General features: G+C 37.4%; 1 protein-coding gene across 1 annotated transcript in view; it reads right to left on the reverse strand.

Annotated features, from left to right (window-relative positions):
- Positions 1-17,388, reverse strand: part of LOC136832337 (muscle M-line assembly protein unc-89-like) — a 502,631-nt gene that overhangs the window by 172,087 nt on the left and 313,156 nt on the right. The window contains 3 exon segments of the mRNA XM_067093248.1: positions 699-3,287; positions 6,584-10,749; positions 10,873-13,600. Of these exon segments, the coding sequence (XP_066949349.1) occupies positions 699-3,287; positions 6,584-10,749; positions 10,873-13,600 (9,483 nt within the window).

A 17,388-nucleotide genomic window follows, 5' to 3' on the forward strand; every position in this document is an offset into this window, starting at 1 on the left:
ATCGTACACATATCACAAACATGTCATATACAAGTCAACGGCTTATCAGTAATCCTAACCAGTGCTTTATACAATCATCCAACATTCGCCAAAGATTCATTCTTTATTTTCGGTCGTTGACTTGTTTCCAACCTGTCTGTGATATGTATGCGATAAGTTCTTGAAATGTGTTAATGACACGTTTTACTTTAGTAGGGATGCATCCTTATGCTGATAAGAGAAATTGTGAATAAGTTCTGAAGTTTTTTATGAAGAGAGAAGATTCAATCCACCATGGACCTTTGCCACAAAAATCGAGTCCCATTCTTTTTGTTGGGGATCTTGTTACCAAATCTGTCCGTATAGTAAACCTTTCTTACTTTTTCAAGATTCATTCACTTCTAGAAAAAAAAAAAGACCTAATGTAGCCATTACGATTCATGAATTTTTGTTGCTAGTACCTATACACAGAGTCATCAGTAGAGAAACTTTTTTCAGTTAGCGGTTAGAGCTACGCCCATTATACTATATTTTACGATTTTTTTAGTAATCAGTATTTACTGGCTAGAATTATTAATCATTTTAACATAAAAAATACAAAATTAAAAGGCATTAATCCATTAGTGTTAGAAGATATATTTATTAGATTTCACCTAACCATCTGATCATTGCAGCCCCTGGTAAATGTTATCGAAACGACCGAAAAGTAGTCTCTTTACCAATGATTCTCTACACTCTTGTGTTGTATCTGTGATATCCTTATCTTTTGCTTTCTCCTCTTCTTTTGCCGTTGGAGATGGAGCCTTAGCCACTGCTGGGGAGTCGGGTACGGATACCTGACGCGGGGGAGGAGAAATATCTCTTTCTGACCAGAAATCACCTTGGGTATCTTCGCCTTCTTTGATCTCCTCTACAAGTTCCTCGAACAGGTCAGTGACTTCATCTGAGACTCTCGAAGCTGTTTCAATCTCTGCTGCTTCAGGTGACTCTGCCTCTGTCCTTGGTAACTGAGCAATTCTTAATGGAGGTGAGGTATCTCGATCTCCCCAAATGTCAATCTCAACTTCCTTATCTTTGTTCTCTTCTGTTGGTGTGACTGGAGGTGAAGACTCTTCTACACTTGGTCTTGTGGCCTGACCAATTCTTAGTGGTGGAGAGGTGTCTCTGTCACCCCAAATATCAATCTCAGCTTCTTTAGCTTTGGTTTCTTCTGGTGGTGTGGCTGATGGTGAAACTTCTTCACCAGGTCGCTTAGCCTGACTGATTCTTAATGGTGGGGAGGTGTCTCTGTCACCCCAGATATCAATCTCAGCTTCTTTAGCCTTGGTTTCCTCTGGTGGTGTAACTGGTGGCGAAATATCTTCACCTGGTCTTTTAGCCTGACTGATTCTCAATGGTGGGGAAGTGTCTCTGTCACCCCAAATATCAATCTCAGCTTCTTTGGCCTTGGTTTCTTCTGGTGGTGTAACTGACGGTGAAACTTCTTCACCAGGTCGCTTAGCCTGACTGATTCTCAATGGTGGAGAGGTGTCTCTGTCACCCCATATATCAATCTCAGCTTCTTTAGCCTTGGTTTCTTCTGGTGGTGTAACTGGTGGCGAAATATCTTCAACTGGTCGTGTAGCCTGACTGATTCTTAATGGTGGGGAGGTGTCTCTGTCGCCCCAGATATCAATCTCAGCTTCTTTAACCTTGGTTTCTTCTGGTGGTGTAACTGGTGGCGAAATATCTTCAACTGGTCGTGTAGCCTGACCGATTCTCAATGGTGGGGAGGTGTCTCTGTCGCCCCAGATATCAATCTCAGCTTCTTTAGCCTTGGTTTCTTCTGGTGGTGTAACTGACGGTGAAACCTCTTCACCAGGTCGCTTAGCCTGACTGATTCTCAATGGTGGGGAGGTGTCTCTGTCGCCCCAGATATCAATCTCAGCTTCCTTAGCCTTGGTTTCTTTTGGTGGTGTAACTGACGGTGAAACTTCTTCACCAGGTCGCTTAGCCTGACTGATTCTCAATGGCGGAGAGGTGTCTCTGTCACCCCAGATATCAATCTCAGCTTCTTTAGCCTTGGTTTCTTCTGGTGGTGTAATTGGTGGCGAAATATCTTCACCTGGTCGTTTAGCCTGACTGATTCTCAGTGGTGGCGAAGTGTCTCTGTCACCCCAAATATCAATCTCAGCTTCTTTAGCCTTGGTTTCTTCTGGTGGTGTAACTGTTGGTGAAATTTCTTCACCAGGTCGCTTAGCCTGACTGATTCTCAGTGGTGGAGAAGTGTCCCTGCCTCCCCAGATATCAATCTCAGCCTCTTTAGCTTTGGTTTCCTCTGGTGGTGTAACTGGTGGCAAAATATCTTCACCTGGCCGCTTAGCCTGACTGATTCTCAGTGGTGGGGAAGTGTCTCTGTCACCCCAAATATCAATCTCAGCTTCTTTAGCCTTGGTTTCTTCTGGTGGTGTGACTGATGGCGAAACTTCTTCACCAGGTCGCTTAACCTGACTGATTCTCAGTGGTGGAGAAATGTCCCTGCCTCCCCAGATATCAATCTCAGCCTCTTTAGCCTTGGTTTCTTCTGGTGGTGTGACTGATGGTGAAACTTCTTCACCTGGTCGCTTAGCCTGACTGATTCTCAGTGGTGGAGAAGTGTCCCTACCTCCCCAAATGTCAATTTCCTGTGATTTCTTTACTTCTGTACTTTCTTGCTTGATACTCTTTTCTTTGCTTGTGAATATTTCTTCGGTTTCATATGTCCGCTTCTCTTCTTTCTTTGTAGTTTTGCTCTCGGATTCAAACCATCGATCAATCAGGCCCTCGTCTGGTGATTCCTCTGGAGCTTTTGGATGACCCTCTTCCTTCTCATCAACAAATGGAACGAATCGTCTTGACCTAAGAGGCGGTGACTCAGCACCCCAAATGTCAAATTCTTCTGATTCCTTGGTCTGCCTGAATTCTTCCTCCTGCTCAAATTCTTTTTCCTCCACAATTTTGTGCTTTTGTATGAATAAGGATTCTTTTGATGTCTCTTTCCTTTCTTCCCTTATCTCCTGCGTCTTTACTTTGACTTCCTTTACATCAGAGTCAAACCACCTTTCTATCAGTGCTTCTTCCTCAGATTCTGGTTCCTTATATGCTACTTCAGGGCAATATGCCGCTCCCTGGGTATCTACCAAGTACCCCTTTGTTTCATAGCGCTCCCCAACAGTGGTTCTTGAGCTCGTTTCAGCGCTGTAGAATTCTTGGGTCTTTTCAGTAAATTTCGGTTTCTTTGGTGGCGGAGAGCTACCCTCGCTCCAAATTTCCTCTAAACTATCTTCTTCCTGCATAAATTGTTTGATGTCAGTTTTCAGGGTGAATGTATGTGAAACTGAGACCTTCCTAACAAAATTAATGGATCAGATGGAACTGCACAGTAACAAAATAAATCAAAATGGTAAAAATAAAAGAGAATTATTATAAAGTAAAGTTTTTAAGAAGTGAATATAATTCTTCACATACAAGAAAAAGAAAAATTCTGGGATTGCTAAATACAGAAAACATCAGAAACAATTATATTAATATGTAGCTGCTTATCTTTTAAAAACAGTCTGTTATCAGAGACATAATATTGATAGACAAAACAAAATAAATGTGAAATAAAAAAAAAGTGCCATAATGATATCAAAATCAACAAAACTGTATTTTTAAACCTTAAGGTAAAGTTGCTATAGAATCAAAATGGTTTACAGTAGAGGTGATTTAATCTACTTTGAAGTTATGTGCACAGTTAAGCAAATATACTAGAATGTCCAAATGTCATCGTAAGTTCTTATTTTCTATTGGTAAACTCTTTGTTATCAGTACGTCACTCATTCATTTATCTTTCAGTTCCAGGTTTTTATGTAACTGAACAACGTTATGAGATACAGCTGTACTTTGTAATCAGTACATATGTCAACGGAGGTACAGTTTGGAATACGAAGCTGTAAGTTAGGGCGTCCAAGAACACTTGCCATTGGTTGCTAATTACAATTTAGTAATTAGTATTGGTATTTCACAATGAGTTAATTACTTTAAATCAACTCAGTATTTCTTAGTTATGCATCTTTTATTGTTGGACATTGAATGAATTAAATGAATTCATTACTGATGATGTATTTAAAAGACAAATTATTATCCCATTTTTGTTAACTTAATGACTCAGAGTTACACATTTTAATCAGGTAATCATACTTATCTGGAATGAAATTTACTTAGAGAATACTGACCAATAATTTAATCCTTTCAACATGGAGGGGAAAAAAACTAATGAACCAAAGCTAACATAAAAATCAATAGAAATTTATGTCAACATTTTATATTTAAATGTGATAGCTCAGTGTGACAAAGATATCTAATAAAGCAACTCCGCAAGAAAGTTTGCAGAGTAAAAGCGGCTTACGCATTTGAGCCAACCCTTCTGCGCGTAATCGACAACCGCAAAAGCAAGTTTCTTCGGACAATCCTCAAAATATTTCCATTTTGTGAGTCTGTTAAGTGAGTGTTAAAAGTGAGTTAAAGCATAAGGGAGAGAGTATGAGAGTAGCAGGAGTTGTGTCAGTTCTAGCAGTGAGACACTGAAATGGATTGGAGTTCATCATCATCATCATCATCATCATCATCAGAGTTTGTGACCGGAGGGGCTGTTTATGCCTTGGTGATATGTGCAGTGTTTCTTCACTATGCTACAGTTTAGAAAAAAATTGGGGAGGACTAATTATTTGAAATATTTGAAATAGAGCATTATGACCAATCATTGCTAAAAGATAATGAACTAATTTCTTGATGTAGTCGTAAAATCAACTCCATTGAATTTGGTATTATTCTTATTCGCAGAAAAGCACTGACCCTGTATGAATTAGCATTGTTTGGGCATTGAAATCAATATAAAAGATTTGCTGATTCACTGTCTAATAACAAATTTCGTCTGCTTGCATAAGTCAGTCATGAAATTTATATAATTTCTAACTGTAAAATAAGGAATCATAACATTAATCATGTCTATAATGCAATGGATGATATACTGAGTAGTAAAATAACATTTAAGAGCATATTTATACTAGTGCTACGGAATTCATCCTACACTAGCTAATGTGCCCATAGCAGACCCTTATTCAACTGTATAAAACTATCTGGTCATGCATGCTTTACTTCAGTAATATTCCATCCCTTTACGAAATGTCCCATCGAAGATGTTCAATCTGAGGCCTTAATCCCATTACTAGCGTGATGATTTACTCCAGGGATTTGGCCATTTAAAATTGGCATTTGGTAACAGCAATCCTATCCTTGAATGAAGCGAGCACAGCTCAGAAGGACTGGAGTCACAAAGATATCATCCAGCATTCCCGTGTCATCACAGATACTCCCTTTGTCTTTCGTGAAGTCTCACTGATATTATCTAAGTTTTCCATAGGATCACACAGATGTTATTTTACAGAGTCTCTTAGATATTACCTCAGTGTTCTGAAGTCACATGGATTTTATTAAGTTATCCATGGGATCACACAGATATTATGTTGCAGAGTCTCTCGGATATTACCTCAGTGTCCATGGAGCCACGCAGATAAAATAGCAAGATCCTGTGGAGTCATATAAAACTAATAATTTTTTGAGAGACGTTACATTATCTGTGGTGTCATATAACAATTTTCTGAGGCATTGCAGAGGCAATCTTAAATCATCCACGGAATTACACTGGATTAATCTTAAGTTCTCCAAACTTTCTAAGCATTTCTGCTCAATTCACGTCTCTGCAGGATAGAATCACCCAAACCAAAAGCCTCATTTCATGACCAGTCCATCAACACAAAAGGACCATAGTTCCAGCACTTCGACATAACAGCAGAGCTGCGGAGGCAATTACCTTGAAGGTGTCATTCTACCTCAGACATTTATCTAAGCCAGACCAACAATGAGTTAGATTAATTATACTTTTCATTAATCAACAGAAAGAGGACAGCGATACAGAAGGTACTTGGACACTGTACGCATGATATAAGCTATATTTGAGAGCTGTTAGAGAAAAAATCAGACATATAGAGCATGGAAATTAAATTTGTCAATTAATTTACCTGCTACAAAGACAGAAATGCCACATCGTATGAAAATAAACTTTTTTTTTTTATTTTGCAAACTAGAACGAACTGAACTCAATAAAATTAATAAAAGAAAATGAAAAAACCAAAGCACTTTTTAACAGAAGAAAATTTTTGTGATAGAACAAAAAGATATCTAAGGAATTATTTAGCTTTTCAAAATAAAATCATTACCCAAAGCATAAAAATTAGTAACACTGGTGGGTGCAAGTGAAATTCCATAAATCTTAAATGATTGACATCAAATTCATGAAAATTTATGAAAACGACATGAATGCTATTAAACTTATTGATATTTTCATCAATGATATAGAAAAGATAGACAGTTCCAAATTACCAAATTCAAGTGAAATTGAGCATTCACAATCAAACTTAATTGTCTTTACCATGAGTCCTGACTACATCGGGAAACAATGTTGGCAGGAGGCTCTGTAGCAGGTACAGAAGAGGACGAGACATGTTTGTGATGCTCTATAAGCAAACATTGCTATCATCTTTACCCTATGCTCTCTGGGCTCTTCTGTGGACAAAGGAATATGCTCTTGGGATAGAATTTCCTTTAGGACAAGTGGGGCGTGGCCAATGACTGAAGCCTGTGCGCCTTCGCCTTGTAATGTATCTTGATAGTGTTTGCGGTCAGTGGCCTGTAAATTTGATTGAGAGTGTGATGTTAAAGACTCCTTTGACTGCCTCCTAGCCACTTTAGAGCAAATGTATTTACCAGTCTCCTCAAAAGCAATTTCACAGGGGTCTTCGAACTTCTCGGGAGGGAATGTTACTCGTAAAGGTGGGGTTAAATCCCCCTCAAACCACGCTTCAATGCCGATGTCTTCTTTTTCGTATTTAACGGTTGTTTCTTTTCTTGATGATGGGGAAGTATCGCGGTGACCACTAATACCAGGCTCTTGCAAGGTTTCAAAAGGTGATTCAGGTTCTGAAACTACATCAGCGGAGGATTCCATCAATGTTTCTTCTTCCAGTCTAATAACCGGTTTAATTCTTAATGGAGGGGAGGTATCACGATCAGCCCATATATCAATTTCTTCTGGCTGAGACTCATGGCCAGTATCTTCAGCCATTTTAGTTTCTGGAGACTCTACAACGTCATAACTATCTTCATCTTGGATTTCAACTCTATGTTCTAGGATAGGTTCTTCTTCAGGTCTTATAAATGGCTGAATTCTTAATGGAGGAGAAGTATCTCGATCACCCCATATATCGATTTCCTCTTCCTTAGTTTCAAGGACCAACTCTTCTCTAATTTCAATCTCTAGTTTATCTTCCATGCCTTCAGTCACTTCAAATTCGAGTTCTATGGCAGTTTGTTCTTCAGGTTTTGCAATGGGTTGAATTCTTAAAGGAGGAGACGTATCTCGATCACCCCATATGTCAATTTCTTCTTTGGTTTCATGGAATATCTCTTCACTAATTTCAATTTCCATTTTACCTGCCTTGCCTTCTCCTACTTCAGATTCAGGTTCTATGGCAGTTTCTTCTTCGGGTTTAGCAATGGGTTGAATTCTCAATGGAGGAGAAGTATCTCGATCACCCCATATATCAATTTCCTCTTCTTTAGTTTCAAGGGTAATTTCTTCAGTTATTTCAGTCTCTAGTTTCTGTGCCTTACCTTTTGCTACTTCGGATTCAGGCTCAATGGCAGTTTCTTCTTCAGGTTTAGCAATGGGTTGAATTCTCAATGGAGGAGAAGTATCTCGATCACCCCATATGTCGATTTCCACTTCTTTAGTTTCATGAGCCATTTCTTCACTTATTTTAGTTTGCAGTTTATCTGCTTTGCCTTCTACTACTTCAGATTCAGGCTCTATGGCAGTTTCTTCTTCAGGTTTAGCAATAGGTTGAATTCTCAATGGAGGAGAAGTATCTCGATCACCCCATATATCGATTTCCACTTTAGTTTCATGGACCATCTCTTCACTTATCCGAGTTTGTAGTTGATCTGCCTTGCCTTCTACTACTTCAGATTCAGGCTCTATGGCAATTTCTTCTTCAGGTTTAGCAATAGGTTGAATTCTCAATGGGGGAGAAGTATCTCGTTCACCCCATATGTCAATTTCCTCTTCTTTAGTTTCATGGGCTATCTCCTCACTTATTTGAGTTTGTAGTTTATCCAACTTGCCCTCTACTACTTCAGATTCAGGTTCTATGGCAGTTTCGTCTTCAGGTTTAGCAATAGGTTGAATTCTCAATGGAGGAGAAGTATCTCGATCACCCCATATGTCAATTTCCGCTTCTTTAGTTTCATGGGTCACCTCCTCACTTATTTGAGTTTGTAGTTTATCCACCTTACCATCTACTACTTCAGATTCAGGTTCTATGGCAGTTTCTTCTTCAGGTTTAGCAATGGGTTGAATTCTCAACGGAGGAGAAGTATCTCGACCACCCCATATGTCAATTTCCGCTTCTTTGGTTTCATGGACCATCTCCTCACTTATCTGAGTTTGTAGTTTATCTTCCTTGCCCTCTACTACTTCAAATTCAGGTTCTATGGCAGTTTCTTCTTCAGTTTTAGCAATGGGTTGAATTCTCAATGGAGGAGAAGTGTCTCGATCACCCCATATGTCAATTTCCTCTTCTATAGATTCATGGTCCATCTCCTCACTTATTTGAGTTTGTAGTTTATCCAACTTGCCTTCTGCTACTTCAGATTCAGGTTCTATGGCAGTTTCTTCTTCAGGTTTAGCAATGGGTTGAATTCTCAATGGAGGAGAAGTATCTCGACCACCCCATATGTCAATTTCCTCTTCTTTGGTTTCATGGGCCATCTCCTCACTTATCTGAGTTTGTAGTTTATCTTCCTTATCCTCTACTACTTCAAATTCAGGTTCTATGGCAATTACTTCTTCAGGTTTAGCAATGGGTTGAATTCTCAATGGAGGAGAAGTGTCTCGATCACCCCATATGTCAATTTCCTCTTCTTTAGTTTCATGGGGCATCTCCTCACTTATTTGAGTTGGCAGTTTATCCACCTTGCCTTCTACTACTTCAGATTCAGGTTCTATGGCAATTTCTTCTTCGGGTTTAGCAATCGGTTGAATTCTCAATGGAGGAGAAGTATCTCGATCACCCCATATATCAATTTCCTCTTCTATGGTTTCATGAGCCATCTCCTCACTTATTTGAGTTTGTAGTTTATCCAACTTGCCTTCTACTACTTCAGATTCAGGTTCTATGGCAATTTCTTCTTCAGGTTTAGCAATGGGTTGAATTCTCAATGGAGGAGAAGTATCTCGATCACCCCATATATCAATTTCCTCTTCTATGGTTTCATGGGCCATCTCCTCACTTATTTGAGTTTGTAGTTTATCCAACTTGCCTTCTACTACTTCAGATTCAGGTTCTATGGCAATTTCTTCTTCAGGTTTAGCAATGGGTTGAATTCTCAATGGAGGAGAAGTATCTCGATCACCCCATATGTCAATTTCCTCTTCCATAGTTTCGTGGGTCATCTCTTCACTTATTTGAGTTTGTAGTTTATCCAACTTGCCTTCTACTACTTCAGATTCAGGTTCTGTAGCAATTACGTCTTCAGGTTTAGCAATAGGTTGAATTCTCAATGGAGGAGAAGTATCTCGATCACCCCATATGTCAATTTCCTCTTCTATGGTTTCATGGGCCATCTCCTCACTTATTTGAGTTTGTAGTTTATCCAACTTGCCTTCTGCTACTTCAGATTCAGGTTCTATGGCAGTTTCTACTTCAGGTTTAGCAATGGGTTGAATTCTCAATGGAGGAGAAGTATCTCGATCACCCCATATGTCAATTTCCTCCTCCATAGTTTCATGGGCCATCTCTTCACTTATTTGAGTTTGCAGTTTATCCAACTTGCCTTCTACTACTTCAGATTCAGGTTCTGTGGCAATTTCTTCTTCAGGTTTAGCAATAGGTTGAATTCTCAATGGAGGAAAAGTATCTCGATCACCCCATATGTCAATTTCCGCTTCTATGGTTTCATGGGCCATCTCCTCACTTATTTGAGTTTGTAGTTTATCCAACTTGCCTTCTACTACTTCAGATTCAGTTTCTATGGCAATTTCTTCTTCAGGTTTAGCAATAGGTTGAATTCTCAATGGAGGAGAAGTATCTCGATCACCCCATATGTCAATTTCCGCTTCTATGGTTTCATGGGCCATCTCCTCACTTATTTGAGTTTGTAGTTTATCCAACTTGCCTTCTACTACTTCAGATTCAGTTTCTATGGCAATTTCTTCTTCAGGTTTAGCAATAGGTTGAATTCTCAATGGAGGAGAAGTATCTCGATCACCCCATATGTCAATTTCCTCCTCCATAGTTTCATGGGCCATCTCTTCACTTATTTGAGTTTGTGGTTTATCCAACTTGCCTTCTGCTACTTCAGATTCAGGTTCTGTGGCAATTTCTTCTTCAGGTTTAGCAATAGGTTGAATTCTCAATGGAGGAGAAGTATCTCGATCACCCCATATGTCAATTTCCTCTTCTATGGTTTCATGGGCCATCTCTTCACTTATTTGAGTTTGTAGTTTATCCAACTTGCCTTCTACTACTTCAGATTCAGTTTCTATGGCAATTTCTTCTTCAGGTTTAGCAATAGGTTGAATTCTCAATGGAGGAGAAGTATCTCGATCACCCCATATGTCAATTTCCGCTTCTATGGTTTCTGGGCCATCTCCTCACTTATTTGAGTTTGTAGTTTATCCAACTTCCCTTCTACTACTTCAGATTCAGGTTCTTGGCAGTTTCTACTTCAGGTTTAGCAATGGGTTGAATTCTCAATGGAGGAGAAGTATCTCGATCACCCCATATGTCAATTCCTCCTCCATAGTTTCATGGGCCATCTCTTCACTTATTTGAGTTTGTGGTTTATCCAACTTGCCTTCTGCTACTTCAGATTCAGGTTCTGTGGCAATTTCTTCTTCAGGTTTAGCAATAGGTTGAATTCTCAATGGAGGAGAAGTATCTCGATCACCCCATATGTCAAAGTCCTCTTCTTTAGTTTCATGGGCCATCTCCTCACTTATTTGAGTTTGTAGCTTATCCAACTTGCCTTCTACTACTTCAGATTCAGGTTCTATGGCAATTTCTTCTTCAGGTTTAGCAATGGGTTGAATTCTCAATGGAGGAGAAGTATCTCGACCACCCCATATATCAATTATCTCTTCTTTAGTTTCATGGGCCATCTCCTCACTTATTTGAATTTGTAGCTTATCCAACTTGCCTTCTACTACTTCAGATTCAGGTTCTATGGCAATTTCTTCTTCAGGTTTAGCAATGGGTTGAATTCTCAATGGAGGAGAAGTATCTCGATCACCCCATATATCAATTATCTCTTCTTTAGTTTCATGGGCCATCTCCTCACTTATTTGAGTTTGTAGCTTATCCAACTTGCCTTCTACTACTTCAGATTCAGGTTCTATGGCAATTTCTTCTTCAGGTTTAGCAATGGGTTGAATTCTCAATGGAGGAGAAGTATCTCGATCACCCCATATATCAATTATCTCTTCTTTAGTTTCATGGGCCATCTCCTCACTTATTTGAGTTTGTAGCTTATCCAACTTGCCTTCTACTACTTCAGATTCAGGTTCTATGGCAATTTCTTCTTCAGGTTTAGCAATGGGTTGAATTCTCAATGGAGGAGAAGTATCTCGATCACCCCATATATCAATTTCCTCTTCTATAGTTTCATGGGCCATCTCCTCACTTATTTGAGTTTGTAGCTTATCCAACTTGCCTTCTACTACTTCTGATTCAGGTTCTATGGCAATTTCTTCTTCAGGTTTAGCAATGGGTTGAATTCTCAATGGAGGAGAAGTATCTCGACCACCCCATATATCAATTATCTCTTCTTTAGTTTCATGGGCCATCTCCTCACTTATTTGAGTTTGTAGCTTATCCAACTTGCCTTCTACTACTTCAGATTCAGGTTCTATGGCAATTTCTTCTTCAGGTTTAGCAATGGGTTGAATTCTCAATGGAGGAGAAGTATCTCGATCACCCCATATATCAATTATCTCTTCTTTAGTTTCATGGGCCATCTCCTCACTTATTTGAGTTTGTAGCTTATCCAACTTGCCTTCTACTACTTCAGATTCAGGTTCTATGGCAATTTCTTCTTCAGGTTTAGCAATGGGTTGAATTCTCAATGGAGGAGAAGTATCTCGATCACCCCATATATCAATTATCTCTTCTTTAGTTTCATGGGCCATCTCCTCACTTATTTGAGTTTGTAGCTTATCCAACTTGCCTTCTACTACTTCAGATTCAGGTTCTATGGCAGTTTCTTCTTCAGTTTTAGCTATGGGTTGAATTCTCAATGGAGGAGAAGTATCTCGATCACCCCATATATCGATTTCCTGTTTAGATTCATGGGCCACTTCTTCACTTATTTGAGTTTGTAGTTTATTTGCCTTGCCTTCTATTACTTCAGATTCAGGTCCTATGGCAGTTTCTTCGTCAGGTTTAGCAATAGGTTGAATTCTCAATGGAGGAGAAGTATCTCGATCACCCCATATGTCAATTTCCACTTCTTTAGTTTCATGGGCCATCTCCTCACTTACTAGGGTTTGTAGTTTATCTTCCTTGCCATCTACTACCTCATATTCAGGTCCTATGGCAGTGTCTTCTTCAGGTTTAGCAATAAGTTGAATTCTCAATGGAGGAGAAGTATCTCGATCACCCCATATGTCAATTTCCTCTTCTTTAGTTTCACGGGCCATCTCTTCACTTATTTGAGTTTGTAGTTTATCTCCCTTGCCTTCTACTACTTTAGATTCAGGTTCTATGGCAGTTTCTTCTTCAGGCTTAGCAATGGGTTGAATTCTCAATGGAGGAGAAGTATCTCGATCACCCCATATGTCAATTTCCTCTTCTTTAGTTTCACGGGCCATCTCTTCACTTATTTGAGTTTGTAGTTTATCTTCCTTGCCTTCTACTACCTCAGATTCAGGTTCTATGGCAGTTTCTTCTTCAGGTTTAGCAATGAGTTGAATTCTCAATGGAGGAGACGTATCTCGATCACCCCAAATGTCAATCACTTGTGGAGATTCAGGGATCATTTCTTCTTGGCTATCCCTCAATTTTTCTTTGTAAATTTGTTCCCCTCTCACTCTCATTTGTTCCTCTGTGTGGCCTGCCTCTTCTTCAATAGTCTCTTCACTGGTTTCTGTAAATTCTGCTTGAAGAGACTGTTCCTTGGCAAAGGCTGTTCCATCCCCTCTGGCTACAAGCTTCTGAAATTCCTCTTCAAACATTTCATCATCATCATCCCTGGTTTCTCCTTCACTGTAATCATCTCTCTCTGAAGCAGTTTCCAAGCGCATCCTTTTAGTGGGGACAGAATCAGAGTCCTGGTCCCAAGGATCATCCTTCCTTTGTCCATCAGAGCCCTCTGTTTCGGCAATAAACCAACTTTTCTCTTCCGGGTACTCTTTCTGATCGCCTGCAGCGTCCTTTGCCTCTGCGCTCAAGAGGAGGAGGTTGGTTGCCTCCTGCTCACCTTCCAACTGTAAGATAGTAGTGGTTTCCTGTCGGGTATTTGGAGGTGAAAGTGGTCTTACGACTTATGACTGATTAGGCGTCTGCAAGATTACTTCAGGGGAACAAGGCGACATCTTTACAATATGTTAACAGGTTAATATTTTTGTAGTTTGAGTACCTCTAGTCTTTCATATTGCACTAAACGAAGTTAATTTTATAGGGTCTCAACAAAATTTACTTGCACAAAACCCAATTGTAAAGGGTAAATGTAAATGAGAAATATCAAATATTCTAGTTTTCCAGGATTTAATTTAAGTGTTGTTCTACTTTTGCACTTGCATGGACTAAGCTTTGACCTGCTGAGTACCAGTGAATGCTGCCACTGAAATAATCTCTCAGTTGTTCTAACATCAAGTATTACAACAAGCTTATACAGTCCATTCTTATATCAATGTCTTATCTTTCTTCCTGTTTCTACTGTACTTTGTTCTGCTTAAGCAACTTTTAACAAGAAAGTGTCATTCCATCTTTCTTTGGTTAGAATTTACGTGTAACTATGAACAATAGTAATGATGACTTTATCTAGTTGCTGGCTGCATTGTGGTGATTCGCATCAGGAGCTGGTGTGATACACTGAATTAAAAATTTGTCAAAATCTAAGGGAACAGCTTTACAATTTTCACCAAGATTATTGGTATATATACAGACAAGCAAAATATTATAGAATAAATACATTCGTATGCAAGTACATGAAATACCAATGCAAAACTTTATAAGTTTCAATTCATGTGTATCTAAATTTCCATAAATAAAGAGTTACTCTTTTCATATACAGCAGACCCTAGGAAATTCCACACAAATTATTTTTACAATTAAATATCCCAGTTTTAAAATTAAGTTTGAAGATAATTTTCCAACATTAATAAAAGATTATGAAGGAAAATATTCCATCTGCATCATAAGTTCTCTCTTATTTATGGAGACAAAGATACATCGAACTGATTAATACATGGCAAAAACACGAAACAGATGATACAACAAAAGTTATCTAAGAAATAATTCTTCAGTTTTGTGCAAGATGAAAGATCGTATGAGTATTTATACATTGATATATATATATAATATATATATATATATATATATATATATATATATATATATATATATATATATATATATATATATATATATATATATATATATATATATATATATATATATATATTTATATATATGTGTTCATTTTATATGCACGTATATAGCATAATGGCCTAAGAATATAATCATTTCTACTTTAGCGCACAAACTTTAAATTTGGCAAGATCTGGGAAGCTTGTCGCCTTGTTTCAGACAAAATCCTTCTCACTGGATATAGACATAAGGTACATTTTCCCTGTTTAATACATGTTCTTCTTTTTCGAGTCAATTTAAAGGTCAGGTGGGGGTGGGGGATGGGGAATCATGGTACATGTGACGTGTCATATCATGGTTCATTGAAAGCAGATGTGAAAACTGGCATAAATTTCAGACTCACTTTAATATTCCTTCATAGTCAAATGTGCAAAGTGCTTCGAAAAAGTGAGGAGAGGTTATATGTATATATGTACACTGTATATAAATGCTTGATTGTAAATATGCATAGTCATATCAGAATGCATTATGCATGCACAATCAAGTATGTCTCTGTAAAATTCATTAGTATTCATGAAAAATAATGTACATGAGAACAAAGTGAAGTGTTACGTTTTCTTGTGTTAGCTTCTGCAAAAAAAAAGAAGAACAGATTCGTTCAAATGAACAGACGATTTGGTTGATATTCTTAAATGAGGAAAATAAAATTAAAAGAGTGTAACAGCATTATGTGATTAATGTGAAGCCTATTAGTGTGTTTTTATTATTTAAAGATTTTTATTTTAGAGTTTGAAGTATAATTCAGCTCATTTGCAACAGACTTATGAATACAGTCACATCTATAAAAGTCATGTTATAAGAAATAAATCTTCCTTCTGTAAATAAAAAGACGTGTACAGAAGGAACTAGATTTTTCTGTTTAAATCATTTCACATAAAACTGAATTTATATAATTAAATCATTTCATCTGGAATTGGACTGATCTACTAAAATCCTCTCATATAAATCCACAAGAACTCATCTGAGTTGAATACCGAAATAAAAATATTAATACTCCCTTTTTAACACAAAAAATAGCCTATAACTGTTACAATACCTCAATTGCTCATATGGAAATTGAAAAAATAAATTGTTGTAATATTACAATATTCCAATAAATTCTTTCCAGTAGTAACTAAATACACAGTACAATCAATGTTCAAATTTACTGAAAATAAAATACAGTTTTATATATATATACCAAATAACAGTTAAATAAAAGAAATAGAGTGTTGTGCATATATTGGAAGACAATTCACATAAACCAGGTTCTCGTTATATTTTTTCCACCTGAAAGAAAGAAAGAATTCGAGTCAAAAAGGTCGAGGAGGTATTTTAGTGAGACAACATCTGATGTCAGACATTTTTGAGGTTATCTTGGCACGCAAAATTAGAAAAAAAAAAATGGCCTCGCTTTTCCATAAAGGGCTCACAAAAGCATCTTCAAAGCCACAAATAAAAATAAATAAATAACAGCGAACTTGCAAGCAACGCTCGCATGGGAATCCTGGACAGCGTTTTTGAAAAGCAAGCAAGCAAGCATTCTCGTCAGGTTGGCTGGAAGGTGATTTAACTGTTAAGTGACTTAATGATGCTGATTCCTGTTATTTTCAGGTGGTGGACATTTAGGTGGATGTATTATCTTGTGGTGTCTGTGAATGATTTTTGGATAAACTACGGGTGGGGGGAGTTTTAAATAACTGTTTTGATAAACTGTAAACCTGTTATTTTGTTTTATGGGTGGGTAGTTTGTAAATAACTGTTTTGTGAACTGTAAATCTGTTATTTTGTTATATGAGTGAGTGGAGTTTGTAAATAACTGTTTTGATAAACTGTAAATCTGTTATTTTGTTTTATAGGTGGGTAGTTTGTAAATAACTGTTTTGATAAACTGCAAATATGTTATATTGTTATATGAGTGGGTAGAGTTTGTAAATAACTGTTTTGATAAACTGCATATCTGTTATTTCGTTTTATAGGTGGGTAGATTTTGTAAATAACTGTTTTGATAAACTGTATATATCCATTACTTTGTTACACAGGCGGGCAAACTTTGTACATAATAGCTTTCTGTTAAACTGTACAGACCTGTTATTTTGTTATGCTGACGGGTGAAGTCGGTCCACAATGGTTTGATAAACTACTTGTAACTAGTATGTTGTTTTATGATAAATTATCTGCCTTGTTATTTTCGTACGAGTAAATTTTTTCAGTGACTTTGTATAACTGTCATTATCTCTTTATATTTCTTATATAGGTAGGTGAAATGCATTAGGAAAAAATCGATGTGACAGAAAACGTTCATGTCTGTCAATTTATCATACTGGTAGGCTGAGTTGAAGTAAATGTCTGTGATTATAATGAATGTCTAACTCGTTTCTGTTGGCAAGAGGAAGTATGCTTGGTCTAAAAGGTTCGGATAAGAAGTCTGTTCAGTTGATAAATGAATGCACAAATAATTAACTAGAAAGATAACTGAATAAAAAAAATTAATCAATATATATACATGACTTTTTTATTGTTTCTTGGTCAAAAATATTATTCTAAAAGGTTCTGATATATGCGTCTGCTCAAGTGTAAATTAAATGATTAACATATACGTGTACATATAAATATAAATTATATATATATATATATATATATATATATATATATATATATATAT

Source organism: Macrobrachium rosenbergii, chromosome 49, assembly GCF_040412425.1.
Source record: "Macrobrachium rosenbergii isolate ZJJX-2024 chromosome 49, ASM4041242v1, whole genome shotgun sequence".
In the NCBI taxonomy this organism is placed as follows: Eukaryota; Metazoa; Arthropoda; class Malacostraca; order Decapoda; family Palaemonidae; genus Macrobrachium; species Macrobrachium rosenbergii.